Source organism: Hibiscus syriacus, unplaced genomic scaffold (assembly GCF_006381635.1).
Source record: "Hibiscus syriacus cultivar Baekdansim isolate YM2019G1 unplaced genomic scaffold, ASM638163v2 tig00110630_pilon, whole genome shotgun sequence".
NCBI classification, from domain to species: domain Eukaryota; kingdom Viridiplantae; phylum Streptophyta; class Magnoliopsida; order Malvales; family Malvaceae; genus Hibiscus; species Hibiscus syriacus.
In genome coordinates, this window is record NW_024062805.1 from 542,071 (window position 1) to 560,793 (window position 18,723).

At 35.9% G+C, this 18,723-nt stretch overlaps 1 protein-coding gene across 1 annotated transcript; it reads right to left on the reverse strand.

The window, feature by feature from the left end:
* Positions 1-16,198: 16,198 nt before the first annotated feature.
* LOC120136428 (tRNA-uridine aminocarboxypropyltransferase 2) lies at positions 16,199-18,214 on the reverse strand. Its single transcript, XM_039152475.1, is given in 5 exon segments — positions 16,199-16,761; positions 17,442-17,543; positions 17,546-17,689; positions 17,692-17,913; positions 17,916-18,214. Coding segments are annotated over 5 exon segments (732 nt in total). The 5' UTR covers positions 18,175-18,214; the 3' UTR covers positions 16,199-16,756.
* Between the last annotated feature and the right edge of the window lie 509 nt (positions 18,215-18,723).

Genomic DNA, 18,723 nt, shown 5'->3' on the forward strand with positions numbered 1-18,723 from the left:
TTAGTAACCCCACCATTCAGTCCCATACTAGCTTGTTATATGAGGATTATTAAGTCTGCTTACTAATTTCTGAATTCTCAACCCGTTTTGCATTGACATTTTCAGTTGTTTACATTTCAAATGCATCTTTAATTGTCGCAACATTTTCATTTGTTACAATGCCACATTGCCAACACATTTTCACAATACCATTAAACCCCCATTTGCACAAATTCCATTTTACCACAACATTCGCATTTGGCATACCATCGCACTAACTATACTCAGATAAATTAGTATTTGTACTTTAACTTAACTTGCACTTTCCTCCAATCCTTGTGGGAACAATACTCACTCACTCTTTATTACTTGTGTGATTGTGTATACTTGTACATAATTTGTGTCCAATTACAGTACTCACAGCACGCAACAAGTTTTTGGTGCCATTGCTGGAGATTGGCATTTGGAAGTTCAACAATTTGTTATAGCATTTTATTTTACTCCTGTTTATTTTATAGTATAGTTTTACTTGTTAGTTTCTTTGTTTTTCTTTTTAGCCTTTTCCATTGCATGACCAGAAAGATTGTTGAGGAACCTCTATATCCTAGTACCTAAGATAAAACACTTATTTCGTCGAAGATGACATGCTCAATGTGCTAATATATCCATGTACGATGTTCAGAACCAAGGAGTTTCGTAAGTGCAAGATCCAACATATCCAAATATTGTGGAAAATTAGAATGATGGACTTGTAACTCGACCGAGAGCTATTAAAAATCACTTAGCTCCTATCATGGATGATCTTAATCCAGGGATTGTTGCTTCCAAGATTCAAGAAGCCCACTTTGAGCTCAAATAAGTCATGTTCAACATGTTGAACTCGATAGGACAATTTGGTGGCATGTCTAATGAAGATGTAAGGCAACATGTTCATGCTTTCTTGGAAGTTTGTGACTCATTTAGGCACGAATGAGTGCATAAAGATATGTTAAAGGTGAAATTATTTCCATATTCTTTGTGTAAAAAAGCGAGGGCTTGGTTGAGTGGAATTTCATCCGGCTCATTGAAATCATGGGTTGATTTATGCGAAAGTTTTTTGTTATGGTATAATCCGCCGAACATGCACATTCAACTCAGAAATGACATAGCATCTTTTCGTCAAACTGATGAAAAGTCTATGTATGAGTGTTGGGACCGGTATAAGAGATTGCTTCAAAATTGTATTAATCATATATTTCAAGGTTGGACTCAAGTTGTGATGTTTTACAGTGGAGTCAATGCACCCACCAAGATGATGTTGGATGCCTCGATAAATGGGACTTTGCTAGCAAATCACCTGAAGATGCTTTTGACATTCTTGCTAGGATAATAAATAATGATTACCAGTTTCCCTCTTCAAGACTTGGAACATGGAGGAAGGCACCAGGGATATTTGAGCTAGATGCTAAGGATTTAGTCTCCGCCCAACTCTTCGCTATCACCAATATTTTAAAGAATATGAAACATTCCAATGAGGTGAAAGAAGTGAAGGTTTCTAGCTTAGCATGTTTCGTATGTTGTGGAAATCACCATGAAAGTGAATGCCCTGAAAATCAATAATCATCAACTATGTGGGAAACTTCAAACGAAGTAACAACAACCCATACTCCAATATGTGCAACCCAGGATGGCGTCAGCATCCTAATTTTTCATGGGGAAATCAAGGAGCCACTAATGTTAATCCCTCCACTCGGTAACAGTTTTTAAATGAGCCCTCAGGTTTTAAACCGAAAATACCGTGGCATAATTCTAACAAGGGGGCAACATCTTCATCTAATACCAACTCATTGGAGGCTATAATGCAATAATTTATAGCAAGCACAAGGACTATGCTACAAGAACATTCTACAGCAAGAATCAATTAATATTGTTAGAAAGTCACAGTGTATCTCTGAGAGCTCTAGAGGGTCAAGTTGGCCAAATAGTTGTGGCATTACAAGAACGTCAGCCAGGTCATCTACCCAATGACACTGAGGTCACTAAACCTTATGGCAATGAGAAATATAGTGCACTAACTCTAAGGAGTGACACCCAAATTAACTAATAAGATAAGTTTGGGGAAAGGAAGCCGAATAATTTCATCCTCGTGAATGTACAAGCAGAATCGGAATTGCCAGAAGAGATACTCAAGGAGAAGAACAATGATGAAGGTTCAACTAGTGAGCCTACTGAGGGATAAAAAAATGCCACAGTAAAAGTAGTTCCCACACCATCAGTGGAAGAAGTCAGACCCCCACCACCCTTCCCTCAAAGGTTAAAAAAGCATAATGATGATGTACAGTTCAAGAAGTTTGTTGACATTCTCGACCAGCTTTATATCATTGTCCCACTCTTAAATGTCATTGACCAGATGCCCCATATGCCAAATTTCTTAAAGAAATTGTCACCAATAAGAGGAAAGTTGAGAAGTTTGAGATAATTGCCACATCAAAAGAATTTTGCTCCGCATTGAGCAAGCTTTTACCAAAGCAAAAATATCTAAGCAAATTCATTATTCCATGTTCGAAAATAACTATGTTGGGAAGGAAATTGGATCAAGTGTGAATCTAATGCCTAAATCAATATTTTTTAAGCTTTGGATAGGAAATGCAAGACCTACCTCTGTTATTTTGCAACTAGCTGACTGATCCCATGTTCGTCCCGAGGGAAGGATCGAAGATGTCATAGTGAGGGTTGATAAATTTTTGTTCCCAGCTGACTTTCTTATACTTGATTGCAAGGTTGATGTCAATGCACCCATAATTTTGGGTAGACCTCTCTTAGCCATGGGTCGCATTCTTATTGATTGTGAAAAGGGTAAACTCACTATGTGAGTGGACGATCAAAGTGTGATCGTGAATGTCTTTCATTCTCTCAAATATGTGGATGATTTTGAAGAATTCCAGATCATTCTGGAAATGGACTCAATGATAGAAGGAGAAACAGAACATATTTTCCACAACAATTTTATACAGCTGGATGATTATGAAAAGCTCTTTGATGATGACAACAAAGAGGAGGCTGATGAATTTTCATTAGAGGTACAACAATCTAGCTTACTTTCAGCTAGACCAGGTATGTTCTTTGAACCTCTTGATTTTGATGAATTTATTCCTCCTAAGCCATCATTACATACACCTTCCTTAGAATTAAAGCCTTTGTCATCACATCTTAAATATGCTTTATTTAAGATGCAATGAGAATTTTCCTGTGATTAAAAACTAAGTAGTTGCCTATCTTTCTAGGCTTTAAATTATAAAGGAACTAAAGAATAAATTAGAAATTAAGGACAAATTTCCTAATGAGAAAATATTATTTGTCGCTGTAATTTCGTGGTACGCTGACATTGTCAATTTTCTCATTAGTCGTATTTTGCCTCCTAAGTTGAATACCAAGGAAAGAGAAAGTTCATGTGAAATGTTCGCTACTGTCACTAAGATGACCCCTAACTCTTCAAATAATGTATTGACCAAATGATTACATGATATGTCCCTGAAAAAAGTACATTATGAAGGAGCAAGGAATGCTGTAAGGGTCTTACAATTTGGGTTCTGTTATGTGTGGAGCATTTTGGCCTATATTGATTCTCCAATCGAATGCGACAAAACTGCCATATAAATTCAGGATGTTTTGGAGTTTGCTTTCATTCAACCTTTTTTATTTTTTTATTATAGCAATTTTTGTTTTGTTTCGATTGTGTGTTTGTTTTCTTTATTTTCTTTATTTATTTTAATATTAGCTTTTTTAGTAAATTAGAAACCCAAGTCGAGCCAAAACAACCCATAGAGGCCCACGCGACTGTTGAGGAGCCATAGGAGAGATGTCCAAGCAACCAGAATTGTCATAACAATCTCCTTTGTGCATGACTAAAAGACTCCTGAAGAGGTCTGCAAGGTGTGTGAACACTCTATCCGCCAAGAAACATGAAATTAGTCGAGCCTCACCCGTTAAGTCTATATCAGACTCAAAACCAAGCCCACCCCCGTTGAAAAGGTGCACCAAGAACAGCACAGACATTATGGAACCACCAACATCTTAGATAAGTTGAGGTACATTGCATGGCATGGCATGGCATGCAGTTTAGTTTTTAACTTAATTTATTTTATGAATTGAGGACAATGCATCCCTCAAGTTTAGGGTAGTTAGTGTTCTTAGTAGGACATTTGCATTATAGTGTTAGCAGAATTAGTTTTCCATGGCATTAGTAAGAATTAGGATAGCTTGTTGGAATAAGTTGATGATGGTCGATAATAATGAATCCTTATGGATATATTTGAATGTACATGACTTTTGAGGATTATAGAACCACCCTTAGGATTTTATTCTTTGCAATTCATTGATACACGATTGTATGTTTTCTATGTTTAAAGAACTGAGAATTTTTTTATGATAAAACTCTTGCATGCTTTGGCATAAAATTGTGATAATGAGCTTAAATGTTAAATGGTTGCTTAAAGGTTGATTTAAACTCTTGAATTATGGTAAATTGTGGATAAATGCTTCGGCATAACTGTAAAGGGACACTTCTCTTTGCTATGGCATTACCTGGATATTGTGTTTCAATAAATGGCAGTCATATCATACGAGTGAATGAAAGTAGTCATGGATGACTCTACCTACTAGCTCGAGGATAAGGTGTTTGCTCGACTCCATTCTCAAGTATATGAAAGTAGTTATGATATAGGTTTACTCCCCTGGTAGCAGTGGAAAAAAATTATTAAGTGTTAAGGAAATGGGAGTGAATCATGTGCTTAATTTATTAGTAAATTCCATGGCAAAACAAGAGTTCTTGATTCGATATTTTCTAACTTCGTTAAGCATAGACTAGATATAATCACACATAAATTTATGCAAATGACCTTACCCTAGGGAACAGTACTTGATTTCTCAACTAGTCTAGCGTGTTGAAGCTAATTAGTCAGAGGGCTAAAACTCTATCCCACATGAACGTCCTGAATATAAACTTTGCCATTACATTTTTCTTTTTCTAAGTCTTATTTATTGCTTGAGGATAAGAAATAGCTTAAGTTTGGGGGTGTGATAACTCCGTAAAAATGATATATTTAGGATATTTTCACTTAAGTTATTGATTATCTTAAGCCACATATAGGTTCATATAGATACATTTAGGAGCATAAAATTTCATCTGGTGGTTTATGTTTGTTGTGACATATATTTTGTAAATGGTGTTGGGAATGTTGTTTTACTGATGATGTGTAGATTGATGAAGCAAAGGGTGAGCATGAATTGCCGCAGCATTCCCAGATGCTGAGTAAAGGAGAAATGCCAAGGCAATTTGGGATGACACTTGTGCTTATAAAAAGACAAAAATAAAGAAGATGTTTTTATGGGAGCTGCCAATTGTCAAAAATTCACATGTTTTCTACTACTAACCACCAAGGAGAAGACCACTACCACCTTTGTACCTATTTTCACGTGAGGGAAATGTACCCTAGGGTACTATAGGAATTTTTGCACTAAAACCTAGGACATTCCCTTGTTTAAAAAGAAACGATGGCTACAAAAATTAGGAGATTATTCGTTTAGGGAAATAGTGAGCTAAGCAAGAGGCAGATGAAAGTTTTCAACTTTTCCCTTTCCATCTTTTCACGGGTTTCCTCCGTAGCCAAACCCAAGGGAGTGGCGAGCTAAATGTCCGAGAGGAGCTAGAACACTAAAGTAGCGTTCGTGGTAGTCTAAGGAGCAACAGATAGTGCGCGTTGGGAGTTTCCTCCACCCTTATGCTTTTATTTTCATTCTATTACTTGGGTTGTATGAAACAGATTATTCTTTTTGATATTTCAAACCCCACCATGAACTAATCCTTATTTGGTGTGGGTTTTTATAGATGATAAAGTATTTTCTTTAATGAATGATTTGAGTTTTTATGTTTATGTATTTGTTTTGCTCATTGTGCTTAATAACTTAGGATTGTAAGAGCTATGAGAGTAGAATTTTCTTATGTAGAACACTTAGTGTTTGAGAGAAACTAAGTGAAAGATCCTTAGTATTTGAGAAAAACTAAAAGAGAATCAACGTGGGCAATGTGTTTTAGCTTCTAACTAAGACCTAATCCACCTTATAGATAAGGATAAGTTTTCAATGACTAAAATGAGTAGTGCTTATTTGATATGTTTGATGTTATTGTTCACATCAAGAGGTATTGTCGTGGTTTTTATTTGTCAGGTCCCATGAATAGAGATAGCGTCGGGGCACTCTTAGTAAACTCTGTCGAGCAAATAGACCATAGAAGCTTAAATCATTGTGAGAGGAAAGGCTTAGGTTACTTAGTAACCCCACCATTTATTCTCATAGTAGCTTATTATGTGAGGATTATTAAGTCTGCTTACTTATTTCTGAATTCTCAACTCGTTTTGCATTGACATTTTTAGTTGTTTACATTTCAAATAAATCTTCAATTATCATGAAATTTTCATTTGCTACACTGCCACATTGCCATCAAATTTCCATAATACCATTAAACCCCCATCCACACACATTCTATTTTGCCACAACTTTCTCATTTGTGCATACCATCACACTAACTATACTCAGATAAATTAGTATTTGTGCTTTAACTTAATTTTCTATTTCCTCCAATCCTCGTGGGAATGATACTCGCTCACTCTTTATTACGTGTGTTATTGTGTATACTTGCACATAATTTGCGTCCAATTTATATTACTCATATCACGCAACAATTATATCATGTATGTTACTTCACATCTCTTTTTCTTCACCAAACTTTTCTTCTTTCTCATCTTCTTCACTTCCAAGTCAAGCTAAAGGTTGAAGCTTTAAGAATTCTAAGCCTCCTTTAAGATTTACAAGATAATAACCATAAACTACTCTTTCAAATCTTTAATTTAAGCCCCAATTTACAAGTATTGGTTGAGTTAGCAAAAAATGGGTTTATGTAGGGTTTATGAAACCTTAGAGTTTCAATAAATATTTTGGAGTTTTGTATTGTAGAAATTGTTTCTAGTACTCCCTTAAGTTTTAAGATGAGTTAACAAGTCATTTTACTTGCTTTGATTAGTGAAAGAGAATAGTGAGAGCTCTAAGGCAAGGGGAAAGGAGAAGTTAACTCTTGGGTGATTTAAGAACGTTTTTCAGTAACATAAGCTCAAGGTAACACGGTTCTAACATGTCCATACCACATGTAGATCATTAAATGTGCATGAATGATTTGTTTTGCTCATGAAAGCATGCTAGAGTAAATTCATGGTAAATTTTGCATTTGGTGTTTGTAAGCATTAAAGATGACTCATTTTGACCTCTAAAACTTCAAATAAGACTTTAATAACCTTTGCTAGTTTTAGGGGAGTGAATGGGTGCGATTTAGATGCAATGTTGTGCCCAAAATAGGGCACTCCAGACCGTCGGTATCAATATTGTAAGAACAGTATTAGGGTAAAAACAAGGCAATTTGTGAAGGAAGTATCGACTCCTTCAAGGGGTACCGATACTTAGGGTCTAGTATCGATACTTTGATGGTGGTATCGATACCAGTGGCAAATTAAGGATTCCATAATACCATTTTGGTACTGATACTCATGGGAGTATCAATACCGAGGGTAGAGTATTGATACTCCCCATAGGAGTATCAATATTGAGGCATTTTCAAACATCGAAGTTATTTTTGGTATCTATACTTAGGGTGAGTATCGATACCCAATGGTCAGTATCGATACTGTTATCATTGATTTTTGGGCATTCTGGTTCAATCAGTTTTGGAGTTTGGGTTTGGGTGTTTCAAGTCCGTACAAGCTTTATGTATTCGAATACAAGTGGAAACAATTAAATTAAATAAATTCTCACCAATAAATCAAGCAAGTTAGGATGACATAAGATTTGTCCTTGTATGACGATAGGGAAACGGTTAGGACACCCGAGTTACTCTAGCATTATGATGATTGTCCTTTGTTTGTGAAATATCTGGATATTGTCTGATTAGGTACGCATCTGATGCACGTAAAATTTTGGATCGTACCCTATGCTCAAAAAGGTTTGGGATATGAGCTTCCGATGCACGTAAAATTCTAGTCCTCACTCTGACCTTTCGGGTATCCGAGATAGACTAGGGCTATAAGTTCTGATGCACGTAAAAAAATTATTCTTACCCCGAAGCTATCACGTTTTAAATAGGTTGTTATGTTATCCGAGATGCACCTAAAATTCCTTTGACCACATCACTAGGCCTATCTCATGTTTGCCTGATACTTTGCATGTTAAATACTTTACACACTAGCATTTTCATGTAATGAATGCATGTAGTATTGCATAGTTATTTTCGTGGCATTGAGCTTGCAAGCTCTACATTTGGAATGTGTTTTCTAGCTCAGGTCAATAGAGGATTGACAAGGAGCCTATCGTACCAGTTCATTCCGGACCAAACGTTTGCAGAATATTTCCTGAGTATATTTAGAGGGCATGTATTTATGTGGACCTTGTATTATTCGAATCATAACTCTGTTTTGATTTAAACTCAATGGTTGTATTTGTATGTATTTGGGAGACTCCCATATTTTGTAAACTTTGATTTCGATTTCCCTTATATTATGATTAATGATTTTGATGTTTAGAAATGTTTTGGAAAGAAATTTTCGGGTTGACCATTTCGGTGTTCTCGTGTAGAATCGTAATCATTGGATCTTTGGGTCGGACTGAATTAGGGTGTTACAAAGGGAACACACATATACCAGTTAACCTATATTGGCTAAGCTTTATGTTTCCCACGAATAGTAGTATTAGGTCTTATGGAATGGAGGCACGTATCTCGAATCAAACGTACATAGTAGAACTGAGTTGACTGGAGGTGGTCTGGATCTAGTAGCGACCGGTGGAGTTAGCAGTGTTATTTAAAGACATCATAGTTCTATCTATTTGCAATATCGCCTTATGCCGAGCCGTGCTCGTGTCGATATTAATCAGAATAAGAATGCATAGAAAATGTATAAGATTTATCTGATGTTAGAATTTCATCTTATTAAATCAGCAAGCAAACTAAAATCTAAATAAATAAATAAAAATAGAACGTCCACATCTAATCATTACAAACTAAACTACATGAGAAATTGATTAATTATTAAAGAATCAAAGTAATTTTCGATTTCACCTTTAACACTTTAAGAACGACGTAGATATTTAAAACCAATTTACATCATTACAGAGTATATGGGTGACACAGTATAAGCAAAAGGTAAAAAAGGATTTTGATTTTGCAAAATTGGGAATCATATGGTGATTCCGACGAGAACCACAAAGTCATATATTTATCCATTTTCTCATTCTGAAATAAAAAATGAATTAAATAAACAAATGAATTTTTATTTTATGTTCACATAAACGAATGAATTTTTATTTTATTTTCACATTAGAAATTAGAACAGAACAATGTTTATATCTTGAAATCAACGTAAAAATGAGTTGAATTCGGAAACCACTTGAGTTGAATAACTAAAGCTTGAAATCCAGAGAGAAGTTAAAGTGGACGATTACTTACTACGAGAATGGCGTTGCAGAAGAGTTCCATGACAGAAATGACAAAAAAAAAGTGGGGTTTTGGACGGATAAACCAAACTGCATCCAATCAGGAACAAAAACGGAAAAATAAGCTATTTCGAATATCTTGGCTAGGGTTAATTACTTAATAAGTCCTTGCACTTCTAGGAGCTTGCAAATCGACAACTACCTTTCATGAACTTAACAATTAACCCTTAATTTAGGGTGTGACAGTATCCATTGCCGTTGTGGATGAATTCGGCCATTCATGGCCATGGCGTGGATGAGGTTCACGTGGAGTAGGCCTACCCGGCCAATGTTACTTCTGATGGCCTTGAACGGTCGTGTGAGCCCCCTACTACCTCTATCGGTCTTATTTTATGTTTTTTTCGTTCATTTAAGGCCACGACAAGGTTGGTGTGTATTGTCATCTATCCTTAGGACTACTATTGGTGTGGTTTGTCACTAGTAGTCCCGTTTTACCTGAATCGATAGTCTCCATATTTGAACCAAAGCATTACTGTCCGATTTCGATTTCGAACCAGAAAATTATTTCAACGTCATTTTGTCACAATATATTCAGAATTGATGAATTTGGGACATTAAATTGGATGTCGTATTTTTGCAAGAGTGTAACACCCAAAATTTAATTAAAAGAAAATTGAGAACCAAATTGTAAGTTTCTAAAGTTTTCAACTCAGTTTTGGAACCTGTGGGAAATTTAGGAACTTAACCCTGAAATATCTCATTTTTCTTGTTAGTAGGAAAAAATAAAATAAAAATGGATTAGGTGTTGTTGGCTTTGGAACCCTTGTCTCATAGAGTTATGTCGCCCATGCCTTAGTCGTTTAGGCTAGGGAACTGTTGTGTTTCATTTTATTAAATATATATGTTATAGGCTTAAAACCCAGGATACCCCAAAATCCCCAAATTCTCTCAATCCTAATCCCTAAGTGCTTCACCAATTTCTCACAAATTCACCCTCGTCCTGGTCGTCGTCGAAGTGCACCGACCCTACCAACGTGACCGGCGATCTCCTGTGGCCAAAACCCCTCTATCCCCTTGTCGTGTGGTCGCATCGTTCGTCAGGAACGAACGGTTGAAAGTTCACTGAAAACCTAACCATCGCCCCTCCGACCAGCCTCACCATTCGGCGGTTGTGTGCACCGTCATTGTCATCGGCCTCAGCAACGACCGATGATCTAACCCCATCCCTCAGATCACCTGAGTCGGCTACCATTACGCGCGAAATCATGAAGATCCGCCCGGCTCTTCCTCCTCGATTTGACGTCGCTGCTCATCAGTTGGAGACACCACCGACACCAACTGAAATGCCGCTTCAGTCCGATCGCATCCCAGTCATCACTCGTCGAGTGGTCGCGCTATTTCCGAGAGTGAATGGCTGAAGCTTGATCGGGATAACTCAAGGCTTCCCTTTGTTTCTTATGTTTTCTAGCTGCCACGGCCGTCCCCTTGCCTCACTACTGCCACCACTGCACTTCCCTTCTCTGTGTCTCAAACCCCAGCCCATGGTTCACTCTGTCATCGTCATTTTTCCCAGCTATCAGTGTGGGTAAGTTTGATCCTACTCCAGTTAAATTATTTTACGGTTTAATGAAAAATTAGTTAGATTTTTCGTCTAATTTCGATTGATTCTGGTAAGTGGACACACGAGGTGTGCTCGGCTACCACCACTTAACTTGTTGTCGTCGTCACATGCCACTGCGTGCACGTAGGGCTTATTCCAAGCTTAGAACACCCTATAACGGATTCGACTAAACTCAAATTGGTATGAGTCAACTCGGATCGAAAGTCGAATCGGTCTGAGTCAATTTGAGTCGAACCAAGTCAACCCGAATTGGCCTGAATAAAACCAAGCCGATATTACCCATTGATCATGACCCAAACCATTAACTTTGACCTGCCCGATGATCGGTGACCTGCTTGTTGATTTTGACTGTTGACTTTAACAAAAAAATCAAATTTTTCGAAAAGCCGTATTTGATGTTTTTCGACGTCCTAAGTCCGTTTTTAAGGTATGTTTCACCAAATTCAAACTCGGTAAGCTGATTTTCAGCGTTTATATCTTCTGATTTGATCTAGTTAAGTTTTGTTTTGTTTTTAACATAATATATTTTGCTATGTATATGAGACTTTTGGGACGTCAAAATCAAGTCCGAGAGCAATCGAATAAAGTTTAAATGGTCGATATAAGTGGCTCAAAAATAGAGGTAATACTTTACTACCCTATGCATGCTTTATGGTACATGTTGGTATTGCTAAGTGCATGGATGAATATGCTTCGTCTCATCTGTATAATTAATTATTTTCAAACATAATCCGAATACGGTAAAAAGTAATTAACGAAATAAAACTTTGATAGATCGTATAAGAAATTAGAAGATTTATAAGGAACTATTCCAAGTTCAATGATTAACCAGGGAAGCGGTTAACCTTGTAACCCTTAAATTTTGATTACTCTTGTTGAAAATTAAAACACCAAAAATACCTAGATGAGAAATTATGAAATTACCCTTGAGAGCTAAAAATGGTCTGGATTGACCCTAATTGAGAAATTACCCTGAGAATTCATATCTAATATGATAAATTAATTATTTAACTGTTAAGTTCCTATTTTGTTTGAAATATTAGGATAAACAGTTCGTAACCTATGAGAAGGTACTAAACCCAAAATTTATTATTTATGAGCATACACCCGAGACTAACCTATCGAAAGTATTCTTATTATATAAATTGTTTGCAATGGTTGAAATAAATGACAAGTTTGAATTAAATGGAAGACTGGATGGAAGGAAATGACTGAAATACCATTGAACTATAAATGACCAAAATACCCCTAAAGTGTGATATGACCCAAAATACCCCAAGCCTTGGAATGATTGAATACCCATAAGCTCTGAAATTAATAAAACTACCTCGAATACCAGAATGATCTAAATACCCTTATGACTTGGATTAAGTAAATGCCTTTGGATAACTTCTGAAGATACCGATGAAGCTTTAAATGTTGTAATGTCACTGAGATTTTTAGAGTACAACCTAAGTCGGCCAATCATCCCTAATACTATTACAATACGATAAGTAAATAAGTAGTGCTTAAATACATTTTTTTCTCCTCATGATCCGTCAAAAAATGGTTCTGAAGGTGATCAGTTCAATTCTGCAATGCAACCAATCTTAAGAAGAGAATATTCGTGAAGTTTCTCTACCTACATAATTGATAAGTGTCGCCTTTGTTGGGAATTATATAGTGTGATTGGAAATGAAAACATATTAAGATGATTGAAATATGGAATTATGTAAATCGCTGTTTCCTTTAATAAACTGAATTACCAAAAATTCTCACAAATCAGATAACTAAAATGCCCTTATAAGGCTGATTGATGGAATCACTTTAGGAATGTATGAATCCTAAATAAATTTTGATGCAATAATTCCTTATTACCTTGCTAATTTATCTAAATACTATGATCTTGATAAATCACTTCCTGAATGATTGATGAATCTGTTAGCTATTAAAACCCTTTTTATAGGGATCTCGTTTGAAATTCAATCAATTTGAAAAGGTTTCGTGTTTTCCCACTTGATAATTTCTAAGTACCTCCTAAAAATAAATGGATCCTCTAGTGTGTTCCCTATGTGCTATATGCTTATTTTATCTATCTTAAAATGTGATTTACCGAATATATTGATTTATTATTTATGACCTATGGCTACATGATATGTGCTCTCTGGTTACCTGTTTTCACTAGAAAATATAATCGTTCCTAATTTATGGAACATGGAATCTACTGTTTACTGTATGAACCTATTATTGGGATATTGTCTAGGTAGGATTCTAGAGTATGGAGGTTCAGCTCTGATCAAGCTGTAATTCTTACGAACCTAAGGTGGCCTTGGGTAGGCTCTAAGTCCCCAAGGCATTTCCTTGGGTAATCTCTAAGGCCCCAAGGTACTTCCTTGGATAGGCTCTTAGGCCCTAAGGTACTCCTTTGGGGCTCTTAAGCCCCAAGATAATCCCTTAGGTTGGCTCCTACGCCCATGGGCCTAAGGTAAGTCCTTATGGATGTAGTTATGGGAATACAAATCGGTGTTGGTTGGAGGATATTAATGTGGTTTCAAAACATGTTTAAAACTACTAATGTTTTTAAAGGATCTATACATATTTCACTATTTTGTTGGAACACACTAGACTCCCCAATTCAATATTTGAATCTGTCTATCTGAATACTTTCTTCAGACCATAAATTATGTTTGTAACTGAAGACTTAGATAATGAAATCTGAATTCACCGCTATAATATGATGTATGTCCTCTAAGGAAGGTTATGCTTTACCATATACCTGATGACTTATTGCATTCATCTGGTAGTTCTGTATTACTGAGCTTCCCAAAGCTCACTTTTTACTAACCATTTCAGGTTAAATCAAGTGCAGCTATCAACTTCAGTATTGAGAGTTCCTTCGGCTTTCCTTGTAGAGTACGGTACAACGTGTAATCAAGGGGCATGTATGTCACATTTGATATATATATATATATTGAGTCTGGAACTTGTATGATCTTAATTTTGTTTGTATATATCAATGATTTTCTAAACTTGTATTTTATTTATAAATTTGTTTTATTATTTTACACGTTTTAACAAATATTTTATTTTTTCCTGGATTTTTTTACTGTGGCTCGCTCCGGTGGCCCTAATGTGACACCTCAGATCGGATCAAGTCACCCGCATCGGTCTGAGGCTGTTACAAAGAGAGCTTGAATGATGAACTATTATAGCCTCATCCACTGTTACCTGTTAATTTCAAACCAACCTGTGTTACTAGAATGAACCATGAGAGTTAGTTTTACATGTTTTGTTTGATTGACTTTTTCGTTTATTATAGTATTAATTATTAAATTATTCTATAAGAATTGATTCGATCCGACCCGCTGTTCGAGATGATCATAGGAGATATCACGATTTTGTCGAGGTGTGTCTCTATTTGATGCTATATTTATTTTGTGATGGTTGATTGATTGATTGGAATTGTATTGAAAGCATGATTGTTTTGTGAAATTGTTTGAATTAAATGTATTTAGGATAAATGTCATGTACCGCATGTTGATTTATCAGATTCAGACTTTACGCTATGCATTCGAACTACGTGATTATGTAAATCTTTTTTCATTTGGATCAGATCAGAATTCGAGTATATATATATATCATGTTACCATGTCATTACTAGGTTGAGATTGATAGGGGAAGTTCAGTGTATTCACCCGACGGGGTGAATTTCACATTAGATTTAGTGTCTCCTCCCTTTGAGATGGACCACACTTCAGAAGGTGTTAGTATAAAATGGTTCTAGAGAATCTACTCTTTGGAAGGTGTAAGGTGTATATGTGCATATTCATTTGAATATAAATTGAATTGTGAACTTTACTGTTGATTCATATTTTACTTTTAACTTGTGAATTGATATTTGTAACTATTTCCATTTTAGAGACACGCTAAGTTTAATAGGTTACACCCTATAGTTCTTTTTCAGATTCTCAGATTTAGGAATCCGTACATCATTTAATTTCATAGAAACTTTTATTTTCATTCCCTCATCTATTACTTATTTATTATTTCCAGAGTGTTTAATATTTTTGCATCATTGGACATTGAACGTTATTATTTTTGGCTTTGGTTTACGTTGGAATTTAATGATATATTTTATTATTTATAGTATTAATTCGGGTAATGCAAATTCTTGAAAACCATAAATGTGAGGAGTATTTTCAATACTTATTATTTAATTTGGGTTTACTTTGAGATACAATTTAGTGGATCTTCTGGATCTAACCTATTACTTATAGGTCGAGTAAAGGGGTTACAAATTATCTAAGTTTGGTTTTTTGTTTTGTAAGGAATGTATTTTGAATATAGTAGAGGTGGTAGGGTGTTTAGAAAAAAATAGAAATTAAAAAGCTTTTGGGGTAAATTGGGTATAAAATCATTGTTCAATAACATATTTGATGTTTTAATAATAGTTTATATGTGAAAATAAATATTAACATTATCATTAACATCGTCATGTCATCAATGTAAATCAAATGATGGTGGAGTGACTATTTTATTACAAATTGATAATGCTAGTAACCAATTTCTTACTTTTGAAACTTTAGTGGTGAAAACAAAAACTTATTCGAATATTAGTGGCCATTGTGTAATTTACCCTAAATATAATAACATTTTTTAAATACCAGTAGAACTAACTCACCGTTCGTCAAAAGAGACGCAAGAGATAGAAATTCTTGATATCTCTAATCTTCGTCTCCCCTGCAAATCCTTAATCAAACAAGGCAGGGCAACAAAACCAAGAAAATCGAAAAATCAATACAACCCGAGTTGTGCAGCTCGATTCAATTCAAATAATTACCCAAAATAAATTTATTTTAAATTTATTATAAGATAAGTTTAAATAAATAAAATCTTAAAACTAATAATAGTTTTTATAAATTTAAATTTATACATTTACACTCGAATTAAACTTTAAGTTTGTTTTATTTTGATATTGAATTTGAAAAATAGTAACGACCAAAACCCACAGTTTTTATGTCATTCGGTTTCGGTTTCAATTTTTTAAAAACTTACAAACTGCAGTTCGATTCACATTTTATTGAAAAACCTAACCAAACCTAACACTCCCTACTCAAACCTACCAAAGATGTAACATAAATTTTCAACTTTCAATCTGCTGGATATTCTGCAATCTTTATCTATTTGATTTTCCTCTCTCATTTTGCAAATCCTAGGATGAAACGTGAAGGAGAACTCGCATGAAATTAGCTATTACATAACATAAAGGAAACATGCAGTAAGATCATATCTTGAAAGGAAAGCGTTAAGCATGCTCATTCAATCAACTCTTGTTGCATCCCATTGGTGCCACCCTCATCAGAAGTTCTCAACAAATCTTCACAACACCACAATACTTGTAGTGCCAACAAACCATACCTCAACATGACCTCGAGAGAGCAAGGCGTATGCCAAAAGAAGTCGAAATCAAAATCTACTAACTGTGACTCCGAAAGGTCATGGCAATGTAAGATTCATTGTGCCTTCTCAAGACCACATCCAAATGTTCACCAAGTACCAGAGAACAAGTTAATAACAGGAATATATTCCAAGACATTTTCCAACGCAACAGCTTGCTATCCAAGTTCGGAAGCATACAAGATATCCGCCCCCATCTGCAGGGACTTTCTAGTCTGCACACACAGTAACATAGCATCAGACTGGGAAATGCCTGGTAGTTATTCACCCAACTGAAATATTAACTTTTCAATATACAACACTTACAACAAGTAACATTGCGTTCACAATCCTTCTATTACTTACATGGGCAGGAGCAAGTTTAAATATAAACATAGTTGAAGGAAAATGATAACAGTTCACTTAATAATTAAGTTAAGGGCTTCCAGAAATTCAAATCTATAAGCATGTTGCCATCAAAAGTTTTTTATTAGGATTGTCCCTTGTCGACATAGTAGTTAATGAGTGGTTTCCTGTTATTACAACTTGTGCACTTCTATAAACTTCTAAATTTTAACGCATTTTACAGATGATTCAGGCATAATGATGCCAACAAAATGAGAGAACTTGAGAAATTCAAATGAATAATCAACCGCCTCATATAGTAGAGTTCATCATCCAGCTAGATCATCCACTGAACCAGCCATTCAAAGCAATCAAGATACCAAGGAAGCTAATAAATTTTGGATTGAATTGATACTTGTTTTTTTATCCCTACATGTTGCTAAAAAAATCTAAGCAAAAGAATCATATTTTGGACAAAAAGGAGCAAATGTGTGAAATATAACACAAATTCAAACATGAGCAGCAAAATTAGAAGAATCAAACTCAAAACTCGAACAATAATAAAACTGACCAAGCTTATTTTGGTTGTCTTCTTTGTGCTTGGTCTTCTTCAGCATCTTGGGCCTAGGTTTGGAAGGCTTCAAAAACCCAGCTTGCAATCTCACCATCTCCCCAAGACCCCAATCAAAACCCCTTGAACCTCATATCCATTAGGCTCAATGACCCCCAAGCACCTAGCAACAGCTTCCAGGGTACTAACACATCCACCAAAGGGTTCTTTCCTTAGAACCAACTCATTGTCATAAATACTCCCCCCACCACATTCTCATCGACTCCGTCCAAGCAAACCCTTTGGACGAGATCCTTCAAAACCCCTTCACTGGCACTCACCATCTCCTTGGCATGCTTCCAGGTGGCATCGAAAACAATCAAGAGAAGAGGAGTGGCTTTGTAATCGAGGAGGTTAGTGGATTGGAGTTGGGATAGAGTCACGGCGGGTGAGGAAGGGGATGGAGGGAAGAGGTAGATGGCAGGTGGGGATTCGTTGGGAGGTGATGACGGAGGAGGCGGCGGGAAGAAACGGTGGTGACGTTGAGAAGGGTTTTGGAGATGAGTGGGGTTGTGTTGAGCTTGTGTCTGGACTCGTGAGGATGGCGGATGATCAAGATTTTAGTTTTGGTAGGGAGTGGGGTAGGAGGGAGAGCGTGGCAGAGGCACACTGGCAGTGGACGGTCACAACGAGTGCATAGTTGGCGGCGTTGTGGTGGTGATTGGGATGCGGTGGCATCTTCAACTTCTTCCATGAACGGGCCGCAGGGATCCGAATTCGGGAAGGTTTATTTACAAATTATACATCTATCTAATCCAACCAAATACGTAAAGGGTAAACTATGCGGATAGTCCCCTATATTTTTAGTTTGATCAACTTTGATCACCAATTTAAAAATTAAGGGGGAATGATCCCTAATATTATCGCTCCGTTTGATTTTAGTCCCTCACCATTAACACAATATTTTACTCCATGTCGATCCTAATTTCCGGGACAAGTTGGTTTGAATAAAGGTTTGGTTAATTATTCTTACTACTGGTTTGAAAAGAAGGTTGCTCAAAATGATTTTTGGGTTTTTGATTTTCTAGTGTTATGGTTTTCAATGGCTGAGCTCAAGGTTATTAACGGAAGAAGAAAAGTTGCTCAAAACGATTTTTGGGTTTTTTATTTTCTTTGAGGTTAGGGCTTTTAATAGAAAGAGAAGAAGAAGACACGTGGGTTTGGATTTTGAATTTTTTTATTTATCATTGACTTTCGTTAAAGGGTTAACGAAAGTTAACGGTGAATAAACTAAAATCGGATG